The 16,167-nt window shown below is 43.1% G+C and overlaps 1 protein-coding gene across 2 annotated transcripts; it reads right to left on the bottom strand.

Moving 5' to 3' along the window:
* Positions 1-680: 680 nt before the first annotated feature.
* On the bottom strand, positions 681-15,555 carry LOC129186501 (glucoside xylosyltransferase 2-like). Of its 2 annotated transcripts, none has more exons than XM_054784819.1 (7): positions 15,523-15,555; positions 9,462-9,639; positions 5,101-5,232; positions 4,296-4,544; positions 3,919-4,042; positions 1,969-2,141; positions 681-1,479 (listed from the first exon to the last, which is right to left on the bottom strand). In XM_054784819.1, exons 2-7 carry the CDS (start codon positions 9,600-9,602, stop codon positions 1,285-1,287), a joined length of 1,014 nt encoding a protein of 337 aa, XP_054640794.1. In that variant the 5' UTR covers positions 9,603-9,639; positions 15,523-15,555; the 3' UTR covers positions 681-1,284. The 2 variants fall into 2 exon arrangements, with proteins under 2 accessions (XP_054640794.1, XP_054640793.1); XM_054784818.1 differs by lacking the exon at positions 15,523-15,555 and adding an exon at positions 12,129-12,305.
* Positions 15,556-16,167: the final 612 nt, after the last annotated feature.

The following is a 16,167-nucleotide window of genomic DNA, read 5'->3' as shown; positions in this document are numbered from 1 at the left end:
TCACGTTAGAAAAATCTCATATTTGATGCGACTATTAACCGTAAGAGCTGCGTAGTTTACATTTTATGATGTGTCTTCTGTCATTTAGTGGAAGAACATTTCATTTTTCTATTTTTTTATGCATCGAGGGCATAGACAGATGAACAAAGATACTTTATCTGTGGTAAGTGCATCAAATTCTTGGATCAATGAAGTGAAATTGGCACACTAATGTGCCGCGGCACCTAGGCTGGGAATCACTGCTTCAGTCCCTGTAATGCAGGGGTGGGTAAACTATGGCCCCGGGGCCACATCCGGCCAGCTAGGTGTGTGAATCAGGCTCACCAGTTGCTTCCAGCATGTTTAATTTAAACTTTCAACATACAAGCTGGCAACATGACTTGCAAGTAGTCAGTCAGTCAATCTGAGACAACCTTTTGATGGTTTCAGTCACTTCTCACATGCAGCGATCCAGACAGCTACCTCACCCGTGGTGCTAAACAAACACAAGTCGACAAATATGTGACACACAACTTAACCGACCCACCGCCCTGTCTGGGAAGTAGCAACAGGAGGGACGTCCACATACTCTTTAATAGTCAATGTTTTATCATTCATAGTTGATATTGTATATCACACATCCTTTATTTGTGTACGTTCTAGGTGTCTTATTCAGTAAAAAAAAAAAAAAACCTGTAAAACTCAATTTTGTTATTTGATGTGGTCTGATGTTTAAAGTGCTCCTGAAAAAACAGGCACAAGCACGCATAGCAGATTGTATACTTTTACAGATAAAATAAGACAACACAATTCAGGTGGACTGTTCTGCAGCAGGACAATGATCCAAGTCCACCCTTGAATGGCTGAAGAAAAACAAAATGAAGACTTTGGAGTGGCCTAGTACAAGTCCTGACCTGAATGCTATTGAGATGCTCTGGCATGACCTGAAAAAGGAAACCTCTCCAATGTGGCTGAATGACAACAATTCTGCAAAGATGAGGGGGCCAAAGTTCCTCAAGTGTTTGTTGTGTTGTTCCTAATACTAATGCTAATTTGTTAATTTGCAAACCTACATGGTTGTGTGGGAAAAAGTGATTGCCCCTTAAACCTATTAACTGGTTGGGCCCCCCTTAGCAGCAACAACTGCAATCAAGCGCTTGCGTTGACTTGCAAAGAGTCTCTTACAGCGCTTGGAGGAACTGTGGTGTACGCTGAGGTTCCACAGTGCAGTAGAGCCTGTTCCTTTCAACCGTGCCACCAGTTCATTCAAGGGTGGGGGGGCTGGGTGGCATAACACACAGTCCACTACAGCAGTCTTTTGTCCTTGTGGTGCGGCCTCATACATCGGATCCTGTACACCTGCAACACCTTCCTTGTGCGTTTTTCTATCTGCTTGAGAAAGACTTGAGGAGTCCGACCACACTTGGTTTTGGCGGTTCTCAACAATTTGGTCTTCATGTGACAGAACAGTGACTGGACCGTCTTGTCCCAAATAGGGAACTGCAGGACAAAAAATGAAAATAAAAAAAATCACACTTTACCTTCCATGTCATTGCCAAAGCTGTTTCTTTTAATACAACAACAAAAATTGTTCTACAAATTCCATCAGCATGACGGGTTTGGGGTTCTGTAATGATCCTAATTATGGGCTCACCAGGCTTTAAGTTTCTTATCTCAGCGGAGCAGAGAGAAGCAACACTCCCAACAAATTGTAAATTTAAAAAACAGATTTTTTTTTCATGTGAGCGTAAGAAAATTGCATTCCGGGGTGCTTACACTTAGCTCCGATCAAATCAACCTCAATAATTCATCTTGTTTTCCATGCAGACGTTACACGAAAGTAACAAGCCAAGTTAAACCTTTTTTAAAGTATGAATACAAGTGTTTAACTAGCCATGGTGCGTTTGCATGTAATGGAGAGAAGGACAACAAAGACAAAAAGAGAAAATGCTTCTTAAGCACAAAAACAAGCATTCCCAGGATACTTACATCACGCATTGCTTCATAGACTACTCGGAAGGCCGGCTTCATGCTACTATGAAACACATGACGGTTGCCATGGAGGATGGACACACCTTCCTCTTCGGCTCCTTGACAGAAATTGCCATTCGAGCAGTGATCTGACCTGTAATTCCACTGGCAAGGAAGAAGAAATAGACGCTCTAGAACAAAACAAAATACAGTATTATATGCAATATATTCAAGAATAGACAACTGACTTGGAATGTGAAATCAAGAAAATTAGATATGACCAGTCCTGTCATGGGTGAGAAATCATCTCATACATCTTCGTTAGTTCTTTTAAAAGTGAAGAAAAACAAGGATGGAGAGTGAGGAGGCGCCATCTTTTTAGTGGCTGCCAACTTTGCTCACTTCCTATTTACACTCCTGGTCAAAATGTTAAGACCAGTTAACAGAGTGCAAGAATTGACATTTTGCACTGTTGGATCTGAATGAGGTTCTAAAATGGGAGCAAACAACCATTGTCTTGAAATACGCTGATCATCAGCTGATTACAAGTTTAAGACTACAGCCTTTAAAAGCCAAAGTCTTGGCAAAAATGTGGATTCACTGTGGTTTTCTATCAGGTATTCACACCGCCCACCCCTTGAAGGCCCAGACACACAAGTCACAGATGTTACCGTATTTTAAACCTTGCAGAGTACGTGGAAGCAGGAATCTGATGACCCCAGAGCACGTACCAGTAAAGACGTAGACATTTATTGTTAGTAAGTTATTTTATATTAAGTTATTTCCGCACTTTATGACCAATACATTGACCGGAAAGTGACTGAAAATTCAGAGGAAGTACCCCAGCACTTCTCCACCCGGGTTCAACATGGATGACACACACAAGGACCAGCGTTTGGCGTTTGACATACCGAAGTAACCAAGTGGATTCATGACCGAAAAATCTTCAGGTATGATGCATTAATGAAAGATTTATTCATTGATTATTTAAAGATGTATTTATTCATTTCATGTCCCATTTGGTCCTCCATAACCACGAGTCACACTGTTAATATATATTGAGTAATGACTTCCTGCCGTTTCCAATGGGTTGACGAGCTCGTTGGGAGTTTTCTCATCGCTCCCGATTGGCTCCTGTCAAATAAATAGCTACCTGGTCCTCATGGACTCGTGTGCGCCACAATAAGCCATTTTATCACGTGGACGTGTGGCTTACAGACAGGTGCGGCTTATATCATTTTTGTGCAAATCTGTTTTTCTCTCAAAATTGAGTAGGCGCGGCTTAAACACTGGAAATGACGTGCATGCACAGTCAGTTGGATCAGTCCCAAGTGTGTGGTGGTCGGCTAGCTCAATAGCGTTGTCCGGTATTCGGCTGTTTAGTCATGTCTCTCTCTTACTGCGGGTTATGTAGAGTTGTAAATCGTCTATTTTATTCACTAAAGACCGCACATTAACAAGGAAAATGCTCGGTAAGGAGAATCTGTGCGGTGTTAGACTGAGCTTAGCTCGTATTCCTCCACACCTTCCTTGCCTCTGTTTACTTCCACTTGGCTGGGTGGGGTGGGGCGACTACAGTACTCAGGGAGGAGTTGAGGATCGGTAATAAAAACATTGGAGCTGCGAAACCCAATATCCAAAAGCTCTTGTCGGGTCTAAGATTTTAAACCAAGCAAAATAAATCTACAAAACTGCAAATCTGGAAGAGGCGCTGGGCTTCGCTGTGTGTACGCACCGCCATCTTGCCTAAGTCTCGGCCTTCTGTTAAACAGACACGTCATTTCCAGTTCTTTATTAAACACAAACGACCAGCAGCTTGGGGCACCTCCATGTAGTCAGCATGGTACAATCTTGATTACAGGACATTTTCACATGATTTGACTGTTGAATCAGGTTAGGGTTAGTTAGGGTTATTTAGGGTTTGAATCAGACTCCTCCAACCTTAGAAGTAATGCTGTGAATGCCTACCTGGGTTATAGTGGAAGATAATGTTGAGGAGGTCCTGATCTCCCCATTGGATGTACTTTTTGTACTTCTGATAGAGTGGCTGGAGAATGTCCTCCCAGGACAGACTATCGGCACTCAGATCGTTCTGAAATACGAACAACGTTCACTCACACAAGCTGCTTTTCTGCCAAAACAAATCAAAAGACAGATACTTTTGCATTCCAGCTTCCAGGTGCAAACTGGGGAGCGGCTGAATCGATTTCTGAGGGAAGACGTCGGTGATGCTCGCAGGGTAATCACAAAGCTTCAATCAGACCTCCTCATTCTGCTCTCAGCTCTCAGAATGCAAACGCAAGATCACAGCTCACTCCCAACAGATGACAGCATTTGGGTCTAACCTTGAACATTGTGCGGCGGATCCGTGTCAGATTCATCAGCATGACACCAGAGTTGAGTCCTGAGACGCCGTAGAAAGGATGACGTGCTTTGTTCCTGTACCAGCCAAGGAGGTAGTCGGGCTCCGTTCCCATTGCTGCCAGCTGGGTGCCGTTGAAGGACTTGAGCAGACCCCAGATGTCATCCACAGGCCGGAGGAACAGCACGTCAGTGTCCACGTACAGCAATGAGTCTACGTCCTTTAGGATGCCCTGCAGCATATCTACTGTCAGTCAATCCTGATACTGAAACTTTTCTACAAAATGACTTTAAATGAAACGGTGCAGCAAACGCATCCCACATATTCTCATTTACGTGCTAATGGAGAGTTTAGCCTAGCAGGTATCCTACGCTATTGAGCAAATGTCACAGTGTAAACTGAGCTGCATTTGTTCTCTATGCAATCACAGGGAAGCAGCGTCACCACTTCAAGTGAGCTGAACATTATAAATTGTCACAAAATTAGAGAGTTAAAGAGTTCATAAAGATCCCAACCAGGTTACGGAAATAATGATCTTATTGATTGACTCACTTGCAGCCAAGACAAACACTCATGGATTTTTCTGTTATTACATGGTGTTGTGATTTCAATGAACACCAGCGGACAGACAAAACCAAGACGCAGCACAGCTTTGCACTTGATTGAGAAGATTCATTAGTTAAGTTAATGCTGCAGACAAGGTGGGAAACCATCAATAAACTTATGAAGCACTGGGATAAACGATTACGCACAAACACTATGAACACTATGAAGCGCTGCAGCCTTACAGGGAAGAAGAGTCTCTGAGCGGCACATGGCTTGAACAGCTTTTTCCATTCGTCGGTGCTCCCCACTGAGAAGGTGATGGGGTGGAGGTCGTACAGGAACTTAGCTGTGACGAAGCGAGGCCACCGGCTCAGCTGAAAGAGAAGCAACTTCTTCAATTGTGTGAACGCGTGGAGCATTGTTATTATTATTATTATTATTATTATTATTATTATTATTATTGTTATTACGCGTTTTTGGTCTTCTGACGACTCGATTTTTCAACCGATTCAAACCATTCATCGTTCAGCTCATTCAGGAATACAAAAAAATTCCAGATTTTCCAAAATCCCACCAAATTTTCCCCACTGAAAATGAATGGGCCATTTTTCAAATTTCCACAACTCGCACAATTTTCAACCTGACTGAAACCATGAAAACATTCCACACATCCAGAGCTTCAAACTAACTAAAACTAAAAATTGCAGCTTTTCTCGACATTCCCACTTTTCCTTTCATCTTACTCAACTACTTCAACATTTTTCAACCAATGCTAACAATTCCAACATCAAATCATTCAGCACAATCCAGATATCAAGGTTACCTATTTTTTGTATTTCAAAAAATTCAAAATCCCCAAATTCCCACTTTTCCAGAAAACAAACTCTTAAGGAATGCTGCTACTTCTACATTTGTCAACCCGTTCAGCTCATTCCAACATCAGCTCACTCAACCAAGTCAGGACATTCGTGCTATTATCCACAGTACAAAAAATTCCCACTTTTCCCGATATGCCCATTTTTCCAGACTGCTGAATGCCTTTGATCTAATCCAACCGTTCCAACACCAAACCATTCAATAATTCAGGACATTTGCGCTATTGTCCACATCACGGAAATTCCCACTTTTTACAAAATGCTGAATGCAACTACTTCCACATTTCTCAACAGATTCCAACCATTCCAACAATGACATGGACACCTTCCTGCTCACTTTTATTTTTTCCCCCCTTCATCAGGCTCACTGATATGCCATTGATATGACATCCCAAATGCACCTCTGCATCAATTAATTAAGCCCCATCTGATTTATCTCTCCTGACCCAATTGTGTTTACTTTAATACAAATTGTGCACAGATCAGAAGTTTCAAACTCGTGACCCGCGGCCATATTTGTAATTCATATTTCATATTGCATTTTATTCCTGCTGCTCGTGTGAGCGTATCTAGCATATTCCCTCATCTGAAAATCTATCTCGCTTATAGATGGATAATATCAGGGAATGCTCTTTTTTTTCCATTTTTTTTCTCTGTGTCCCCTTGGGAACCTCGTAGGTTCTCAATAAATGGTGATGTCATCCCCCTGAAGTAGTTAACCAGTGAAAAAGTGTCACTTTCATAGCTGATTTTAAGCCAAAGGCCTGGACATTACCTGGTCCCGACCAGGTTATGAGGAAATTATTATAACTTCCATTTAGCAAGAGTAGTTGCTAAATGGGTCAAGAAATGGGTAAAGAGGGAAGCGTTCTCCTTGATGGCATTTGTGAAAGTAAATGATAAACCTCTTAGAAAGCAGCCTGCATAGTCACATAGCTTACTTATAGATGATTAACTCCGTAGCAGAGAGGGTCTAATAACTGCCTAGCTTAGTTTAAAAAGTCAGTTGCAGGTCAGACTGTACAGTTGTACAGTTTCTCCCAACAGAAGAACGACACCTGTTGCCGGGTTTGTGCTTGGGTCCAGAATGGATGGATTAGTGCTGGGCCTGGAAAAGATGGGTCAGTTTTGGAGCCTGGAACAGCAGGGCTGGTAGAACTGGGTCCATATAGGGGCGATCTGAGGCATAAGATGGTTCAGGGCTGGTAGAACTGGGTCCTGATAGGGGCGATCTGAGGCATAAGATGGTTCTGGGCTGGTAGAACTGGGTCCTGATAGGAGCGATCTGAGGCATAAGATGATTCAGGGCTGGTAGAACTGGATCCTGATAGGGGCGATCTGAGGCATAAGATGGTTCTGGGCTGGTAGAACTGGGTCCTGATAGGGGCGATCTGAGGCATAAGATGGTGCAGGGCTGGTAGAACTGGGTCCTGATAGGGGCGATCTGAGGCATAAGATGGTGCAGGGCTGGTAGAACTGCGTCCTGATAGGGGCAATCTGAGGAATAAGATGGTTCAGGGCTGGTAGAACTTGGCCCTGATAGGAGCGATCTGAGGCATAAGATTGTGCAGGGCTGGTAGAACTGGGTCCTGATAGGGGCGATCTGAGGCATAAGATGGTTCAGGGCTGGTAGAACTGGGTCCTGATAGGAGCGATCTGAGGCATAAGATGGTTCAGGGCTGGTAGAACTGGGTCCTGATAGGAGCGATCTGAGGCATAAGATGGTTCAGGGCTGGTAGAACTGGGTCCTGATAGGGGCGATCTGAGGAATAAGATGGTTCAGGGCTGGTAGAACTGGGTCCTGATAGGGGCAATTTGAGGCATAAGATGGTGCAGGGCTGGTAGAACTGGGTCCTGATAGGGGCGATCTGAGGCATAAGATGGTTCAGGGCTGGTAGAACTGGGTCCTGATAGGGGCGATCTGAGGAATAAGATGGTTCAGGGCTGGTAGAACTGGGTCCTGATAGGAGCGATCTGAGGAATAAGATGGTTTAGGGCTGGTAGAACTGGGTCCTGATAGGAGCGATCTGAGGCATAAGATGGTTCAGGGCTGGTAGAACTGGGTCCTGATAGTGGCGATCTGAGGCATAAGATGGTGCAGGGCTGGTAGAACTGGGTCCTGATAGGGGCGATCTGAGAACACTCTGTTGTAAAGTTGAAAGCCGGTCATACCTGGGTTGTTCCTCATCCATGAATCAGAGACAGTTTACATGCTTTTTTGGGGGCCCATAAACACTTCTGTACAAAGGCTGCAGCCTGTGTGAGCAGTGGGGAGGAAAGGAAAACATAAAAATGACGTTTTCTTTGGTAAAATTCAGCCCATGAATAGAAAGATGTGAGGAGTGGTTATCCAGAAGGAGTAAACAGGGCTTCTCCTTTGAGCACTTGGCATGTTCCACAAAACGCTTGAGGAAATCAACAAAGTGTGGTTGTTTCATCCAACCTGTGGGATTTGCTCCTCCTTAGCTGCCGGGTGGCCCGTTGTTGATGAAGTGATCACGAAAGTGAACCCGAAGCAATGTGACGTGGGGGGATACTGTTTCCTGTGGCTGAAACTGCACAAGCAAGCGTCAACAGGGTACCCCTTTCAGCAGATGTCAGCGAACCCACCAGCTTGAACCCACGTCTGGCGACCAATCGGTCTGGTTTCTGAACTGTTGTCACACCAGTTTCATCCATGTTCCAGATATCTCCTGGTTCCAGGGAATTTCTGTTAAAAAAAGACTTGACATTCTCCTTGTTAAAGACACGAGATGTGGCGAGGATAGTAGCCTCTGGTTTTTCTGAGAGAGAGAGCGATGGGTGCCGCTTTAGGAAGCCTGGAAACCAGTCACATCTGGCTTTTGCCTTGTCAGACCAAGCTTGTGGAAATTGAGGCCGGGCTGAGCGGTGAGTGGGTGGATCATGAGGGTACAATCTGGCAAAGGTGGATTCCTGCTGCCATGACATGACACATGATTATGTAAAGCAGGGCAGTCCTCGGCACGGTCTAAAAATACGATTAAACAATAAAATAAAATTTTAAAAAACAGCAAAAATGGAGAAAAATCAGTAATTTTACAAGAATAAAAGACAAAATATTAAGGGAGTAAAGTCATTATATTAACAGAAAAAACAGCACAAAGTTGAAATATTACAGCGAAAAATGTGTAATAAAGGAAACAAACCAAACAAAGAATGAAGGTGAAATTGTAGGAAAACTACATTGGGTGAACGTGATAATGTTATGACAATAAAGTGAAAATATTATGAGAATAAGTCATCTAGTATGAGAAAAAAAGTGTACAAGAAGAACAAAAAAATGTAAAAGCGCCCCGCATCTTTAGATTTTTCAGGATGCAGCCCACTTTTTAGTTGCGCCCTCTGATGGACAAGATACTTGCAATGTGACAACCAGTCCCGGTGACCCCTACATATCGGATTTATATCTACATACAAACCACGCCAGAGTCGCATTTGAAAAAAAAAGTCAGAATTGTATTGTTCACACTGAAAAAAAAAATCCGATACGGGTCAAATTTGAGCAAAAATGGACCTGCACTGTGAACATAGTGGTGGTAAATGTTCAAAATGTGCACAGATGAATGAATTGTTTGCTTTTTAGTGTAAGCTCCCATCAAGGTTTGGAGTGGGAAGGTAAAATAACATTTTCCCTTTTGTTCCCTTAAGGTTTTTGCTCATGGACACTGAATATGTAAGTATCAGCCGCCTTTTTGAAAGCATCCTACCGTTTTGCTAAACTGCGGGGTCAATCGGTCCTCAGCAAATATGTGAAACTTAATCTTCTTGAGGCTGAACAGGACAGCCGATTTGATGACAGTTAAAGCCTCCTCCAAACGATCGCCACATGCCACCACTGCCACATGCATGACTTCCTCTGCTCCTCCTGTATGGATCTGCAAATGACTAAGACACACGGGGGGCGGCGGGGAAGACAGAAATGATATTATTTCCATAATATTTTGACTTTATTGCCATAATATTCTAACTTTTGTTTCTCATAACATTGCAACTTTAAAACATTTCTTAATATTTCAAACCTAGGCTATTAAAATGACATTTGTTTTCTCATAATACAAGTTTGCTCTTTTAAAATTGCAACTTTCTCCCGTTCGAATACGACTTTTCTTTTATTTTCATAGAATTCCTGCTGCTGTTTTTTTTTTGTTTTTGGCTTTATTCCCACAATATTCTAACTTATTCTCCCACCACAAATTTTGAGCCTTTTTGTGTCTTACATTACTGTCATGATCTGTGTTGTTGCTCTGCTGCCGCCCGTCTGCTTCTGGCCATCGTGTTGCTCACCTGCAGAGGCGGTGCTGTCGGCACACACCTGCAGCCAATTTACTCCTGCCAACCTGTCTCCCAGTTACCTTTTGCTTTTTGCATTAAACCTTTTTTGTTATATTGGCCGTTGTGTTCCTCTCTGCATCTTGGGGTCCGATAGCTTTACCACACCAGAGCGTGACAGAACAATCTGGCCACGATGGACCCCGCAGAGTTGGAACAATTCCGGTCTGCTCTCTCTCACCAAGGCCAGATAGTCGGCTAGTGTCCCATGGACCAATTTTACCCCCCCCCCCCCCCCCCCCCCTAAAATCTTTGCCTGTTTATTTATTCAATCATTTACTTTTTTAAAAGGAGTCAGGGTAATTTGGCGTGCCTGTATTAGGAATGTAATATACTTTGATACTTTTACCGTCACCTCCGTCAATTGCTGCACCTCCTTCTCTCTCTCATGACCTGTGCGTCCTTGATCATCATTTCCCTCTCTTTGGTCACGCAGGGCACACGTAGGCAAACATTCACACTCACATTCATACCTATGGACAATTTAGAGTCGCCAATGAAGCTAACATGGAATGTGGGAGGAAACTGCAGTAAAACGGGGAGAACATGCAAACTCCACACAGAGATGCCCAACAGAGATTCGAACCCAGGTTTTCCCCGTCTCATGACTGTGTGGCCAACATGCTCACCACTAGGCCACTTTAAAAAGAAAAGCTTAGTTAATGTTCAGATGGTAACAGCCCAATTAAAAATGACAAGTGCCGTGAGAGCAGAATTTAAGGAAATAGATTCAGGTATTTCCCAAAGCTTGTCAAGACATGAAGTCGCTCTCCCCTTCTCTGCCACTGTCACCCGCTGCGTGCTCCCCAGCCGCCCTGCTGCAGCAGGAGTCAGGACTGGCATGTAAGGTCACTTGAAGGAGTGTCTGTCATCACCATGGTTACCATTCTGACCAGAGCAGAAACTCCACTGCATTTAAAATGTAGCAATGCCTGGTTAAATGTAGCTTCTGTGTAGGCTATCGCGTTATTTGACCAGTAAAATCGCTTCACTGCTGAAAAGACATCTGATGTGGAAAACAGCGACATTACGATCACTCAACCGAGAAATGTAGTTAAACTAGTAACGCCGCTACCCAACATTGTGTAAACACTGTGTGTTGGAGCAAAGTCAGCAGTGGCATTGCCCTGACACAGTACATCCCTGACACCCTCTGGCTTCACCCCACAGGACACTGGCAATCCAACAACTAACTTGCGACACGGAGTACGTTTACATGCAGTCAGATAACCCTATCATAACCGGAATATTACTGCTGCTTAAATGACTATCGCCCTATAGCACTCACTCCTATTGTTATGAAGTGCTTTGAAAGAATAGTCATGACCCACATCAAAAAGAGCATCCCGGCCACTGTGGACCCGCTACAGTTTGCATATCGCCAGAACCGGTCCACGGATGATGCAGTCAACACTGCCATCCACACAGCCCTTTCTCACCTACAGGGCCAGGACACATACGTCAGAATGCTATTTATAGACTATAGCTCTGCTTTTAATACAGTCAGCCCCCACAAACTCACAAATAAGCTCCTCACACTTGGCCTGAGTTTGAAGTCCAGGACCACAAGGCTGGCAAACAGCTTTTACCCACAGGCCATCAGGCTTCTCAACGAAGCACTCACACACGCCGCACGCAACACACACACACACTCATAGCACTTTATTACTTTATTGGTATTCATGCCTCTTCTGTTTTTTGTTGCTTAATTTATTGGTATTAATGTTTCTGATGTTCTCATTCATTTTCTTGTGTTTTCTTTCTTTTTTTGGGAGAATGAACAGAACAAGAATTTCATTGTAGCATAACTACCTGATTTACTGTGCATATGACAATAAAACTCTTCAATCTTGAAGTGTCAACATGTCGAAGTTATGTTGTGAAGGAATTATCAGTAAGACATGGAGAAGGGTTTAGGATGATATCAAATCTTTTTACACCTATTTAGACATGCTGAATTGTGCAAATGTAACCACGCAACGTCCCGAATATAACTTGTTTAATAAGCATCTCTGAAACAAATAACAATATAATTCAGTTCTCACCTCTTTGCATTCGTCTCGTCCACACGCACCAGGAGCTTATCAAAAATGCTATCGATTGCAATTTTGCCTCCCCACAAGCACACAGCTAAGAAATATCCTAAAACTATGGTGACCACTACTTTCATGTGGAACTGCATGGTGAGAGCGACTTTGCCTTATTCTGGACGTCAATCTTCTAGTGATAAAATTGTCTGGAAGATGTCAACAGCTGGTCCTCTGCCCTCAAAGTAGGATGCAGGAAGTCCCGACACTAGGATGTGGCTATTCTGATATGCTATCTTTGAGTCCTGCCCACGCAGGTGCATTACTCCTTCCTGGTTGTTCAGTATGTGATTATGTGTTAGCATTCAACTGGTTCCACCTTGTGGCAATCAAGGGTGTGTGGGTGTGTTCTAGTGTGCAAGCTGGCGGCTGGCTTGCTAGGCAACCTAACCTGTCTGTCCAAAATTCAGGTAAAGAACAGTGCAATCATTGTTTAAGTCTACAGTACTTCTACTGTATAATTCTCCTCAACTCTAACAATACAATCGTTGCTGATAAATCACCCATGGCCTCGTTCCTCAATTAACATTTGGTTCATTCATCACAAGCGTTTCCAATGCTGCTCCGTTACCAACCACTCCTCCACCCAGTGATGCTGGCTTCTTCAATCATCTTGTTTCTGCCTCAGAGGTTTTGGAAGAACTCTGTCAGTCTGGATTGAAATAAATCTGGTGGCTGTGATGGGTTTGAGCCCACATTTTTAAAAGGTAGCTGCTAATATTCTTGTTGCCCCAATTACATATTTGTTCAACCTGTCTATTCGTCTGTGTGCTTTACCTTCTGACTGGAAATCTGCCACGATCCTCCCTCTTTTCAAAGGTGGCTCTGCCTCAGACCCCAACTACTACAGACCTATAGATTTGTCAGATTTTCTCAAAAATGACTAGCGATAAATCTAGTGACTTTTTTTCTGCCGTCGTTGGGGAGTTTTTTGGTATTTGGTGACTCAAAAGTGAAAGCGCTTATTCTGCAGTTGGTGTTCTCACTGAGCAACAGCGGGTGCTGTTGACAGGCCCGCCCTGCCCAAAGGCAGTCACAAGCCGGCAGTATACAGTCAGCTTCCAAACCGCGGGGGTGGAGCTCGCCCCGTTTTACATAGCGAGGTCTAAAACGCAAATATTTCTTCATTTTCAGTAAGCCTGGATAAAAGAGGAGGTGTGTTTATATTTTATTGTTAGTCTATTGCTACTCTTTATTAGTAAAATGAAGTGGATTATCTTACAATTCCTCAGGTAAATGTCATATTAACAGAATAAACACAGCATAATCTGTTATTTGCTGTTCTACTGTGCTAATTTAAAAAAGTTTTGAACTGCCAACGTGTTATGGGAGAACTTTGAGAGGCGCTGGCCAAGATAAAAAATATTAAAATTAGTTTATTTTGATGAAATGATGGCCAATTTTAAATGAACAAATCAATAATCAAGTTTATTTGTACTTCTAAAAGGTAATTAAGGTGTTTTTACTCACTTTTTTTTAATCTCTCCTACGGGATTTTGTTTTTTTTCTACAGCATTTCTACAGCGACTTCTAGCTACTTTTCTTACGGAAAAGTTGGCAACAGTGGGAGGGGCTACTAGTGAGTGGAGACGCAGATTGCTAGCAGCAAGAAGTGTTGCCAACTTGGCAACTTTGGTGCTAAACCTGGCAACATTTCAAACCCCCTTGAGAGACTAGCGACAAATCTAGCTACTTTTTCTGGCATCATTGGAGAGTTTTCTGGTAGTTGGGGGCTTAAAAATGAAAGCACGTATTGATCTGCCGTTTGTGTTCTTACTGAGCAGCAGAGAGTGGTCTTGAGAGGTGCGCCCCACCCCAAAACAGTCACAAGCCAACAGTTAGCCGTCATCTAGCGACTTCTAGGACAGCCAATAGCTACTTTTCTGACTGAGGAGTTGGCAACAGCGGCAGCAAGTTAGACTTGTGAGAAAGCATACGCTAACATGAATGAAGGCACAAAAGCAATGGATTCCACGGCGAATGCCACAACCCCAGTGTGGGAATATTTTGGTTTTGAACAGAATGAACAAGGTGAGTGCATGAACACCGACGAACCGATATTTCCCCTTCGTTTGAAAGTAGTGGCGAGGAAGAAGGGGAACACGACCAACTTATATGCACACGTCAAATACAACCATCCTTTCCAGGGTGGGGGGTTACGATTGTTTTTGGTTATGATTGTGATTTTTTAAGTTTTTTAAGTTTTTATTTAAAACAGACAGTCCATTTTATTTTCATTGAGTATTTTTTTGTCTTTTTTTGGTTTGTTTAATTTATTATGTTGCTTATTTTTTTTTAAATGTTAAATACTCTTGAGAAATTGAAGTTTGTTGCTTTTGATACGACGTTTTTATGCCATATAATTAATGAAAAATGATCTCAAAAAATGTTAGTTGATAAAAAAAAAACAATATTATTGACAATAACTTGCAGTACAATTGTCTTCCAGCAAAATTTGCTGTCGCGGCGGGCCACGGCGCATGCAATGCAACTACTATTAGTCACAGAATTGGTAGCCCATCCAACCATGTGGAGCCAGGCGCTGCCAACTGGTGTGTGACTTTCTTTAGCTATTTTGTAGACGGCAGGGAATTTTGGAGTGGGTAAGATACATAAATATTGTGGAAGAGTTTCAAGCATCACGATTTAACTTTGAACCATTGGAGTGGAGAGAACACCCGTCACACAGGGTGCTTCAAGGTGACCACGGTAAGGGTAACCACTATAAGAGGCCGGTTTGGGCCAGTTGCAAATATCAGGAGCAATGCAATGGGAGCCGAAACATGTTTGTATGCGTCCGCAGTTGAAGTTGTGGGAAGGAAGTCACAAATATTCAGATCAAAACATCTCTCGTCCGGTGCTAAAACTGTAAGGTAGTCGGTAGTCAGCGCGCATGGGTGCACGTGTAATTGTCAGTGAGAATGTATGAAAGGTGAGGGACCGCCTCCTACCACCCAGCATGCCCCGCCCCACACAGCCGGGACAGGCCCCCACAACCAGAGAGCCAACGGGCCCCACGGGGGCAGGCAGAACCGAGAAGCAACCACCTGCCGTGGCCGAGAAAGGGCGTGCTTTCTCTCTCGGCCAGTTCAGTAATGTAGATTCCCCTCGCTAGCGAGCGATTTTAAAATACAATTTACAATTAACAGGCTAATGTGGTCGCCATCTAATCATTTCTGAAATGCATTAGATTGAAGTGATGTCAGATGTCGGTGTTCGCCGGCTAGTTAGAGCTAGCCAAAACCAACAATTCAAAACATGGCCAATATTTACGTGGATTAGCACATGATTGAATAGCTAATGAAACATGAGTGACGTTACTGAAAATCAATAATTATGCGTAATTACTCACATTTATATGCTTCTTTCGTCCCGTGTAGCTCCGCCTACCACTTTGTTTTAAGTCCACACTAGGTTACAAGCGCTGGACACCACTGAGGACTTACCCCTTGATTTAAGGAGAATTGGGACGCCACTTAATTCTCGTGAGGGACCCCAGGGTGATACGTTTAGAAGTATGATCATTGTTCTATGTCATTGTATTGTTAGAACAATTAGGGGCGCCATATAGCCATATAGCCATGTGCCCATGTATTATAGCGTTAGCGTTGAAATGTTGATGTTTTGAATTATTATGAGTCTTATTATTTTTTGCATATTATGGGTAATTTACTACCAGTTTGCCTGTCACTTTAAGATGCCACACAGGTGCTGAATTAAGTAAATTGGCTTGTTGAGCACGATGGTGTGGAGTCTCACCTCAAAATGAACTACTAATGTAAAAGAAATACATGATAAATCGTTTTTTATTAGAAAAACTAATGGAAGTGTTGTCGCCGAGGATATTAATCCTACTATGCAGTAAGATCTCCGACCTCACTTTGCAGGTCTTGTGCGGCTGCCCAGATAGAATTACAGAGTTGGGGCGTGGCCTCTCCAGCGTTACCGTAAATATTGTAATACGACCGCAACAAGATTGTTGACGCTTTTGTCTCTC

The sequence above is a fragment of the Dunckerocampus dactyliophorus genome, chromosome 8 (genome assembly GCF_027744805.1).
Source record: "Dunckerocampus dactyliophorus isolate RoL2022-P2 chromosome 8, RoL_Ddac_1.1, whole genome shotgun sequence".
Taxonomy (NCBI): domain Eukaryota; kingdom Metazoa; phylum Chordata; class Actinopteri; order Syngnathiformes; family Syngnathidae; genus Dunckerocampus; species Dunckerocampus dactyliophorus.
This window is presented reverse-complemented; position numbering and strand designations above follow the sequence as displayed.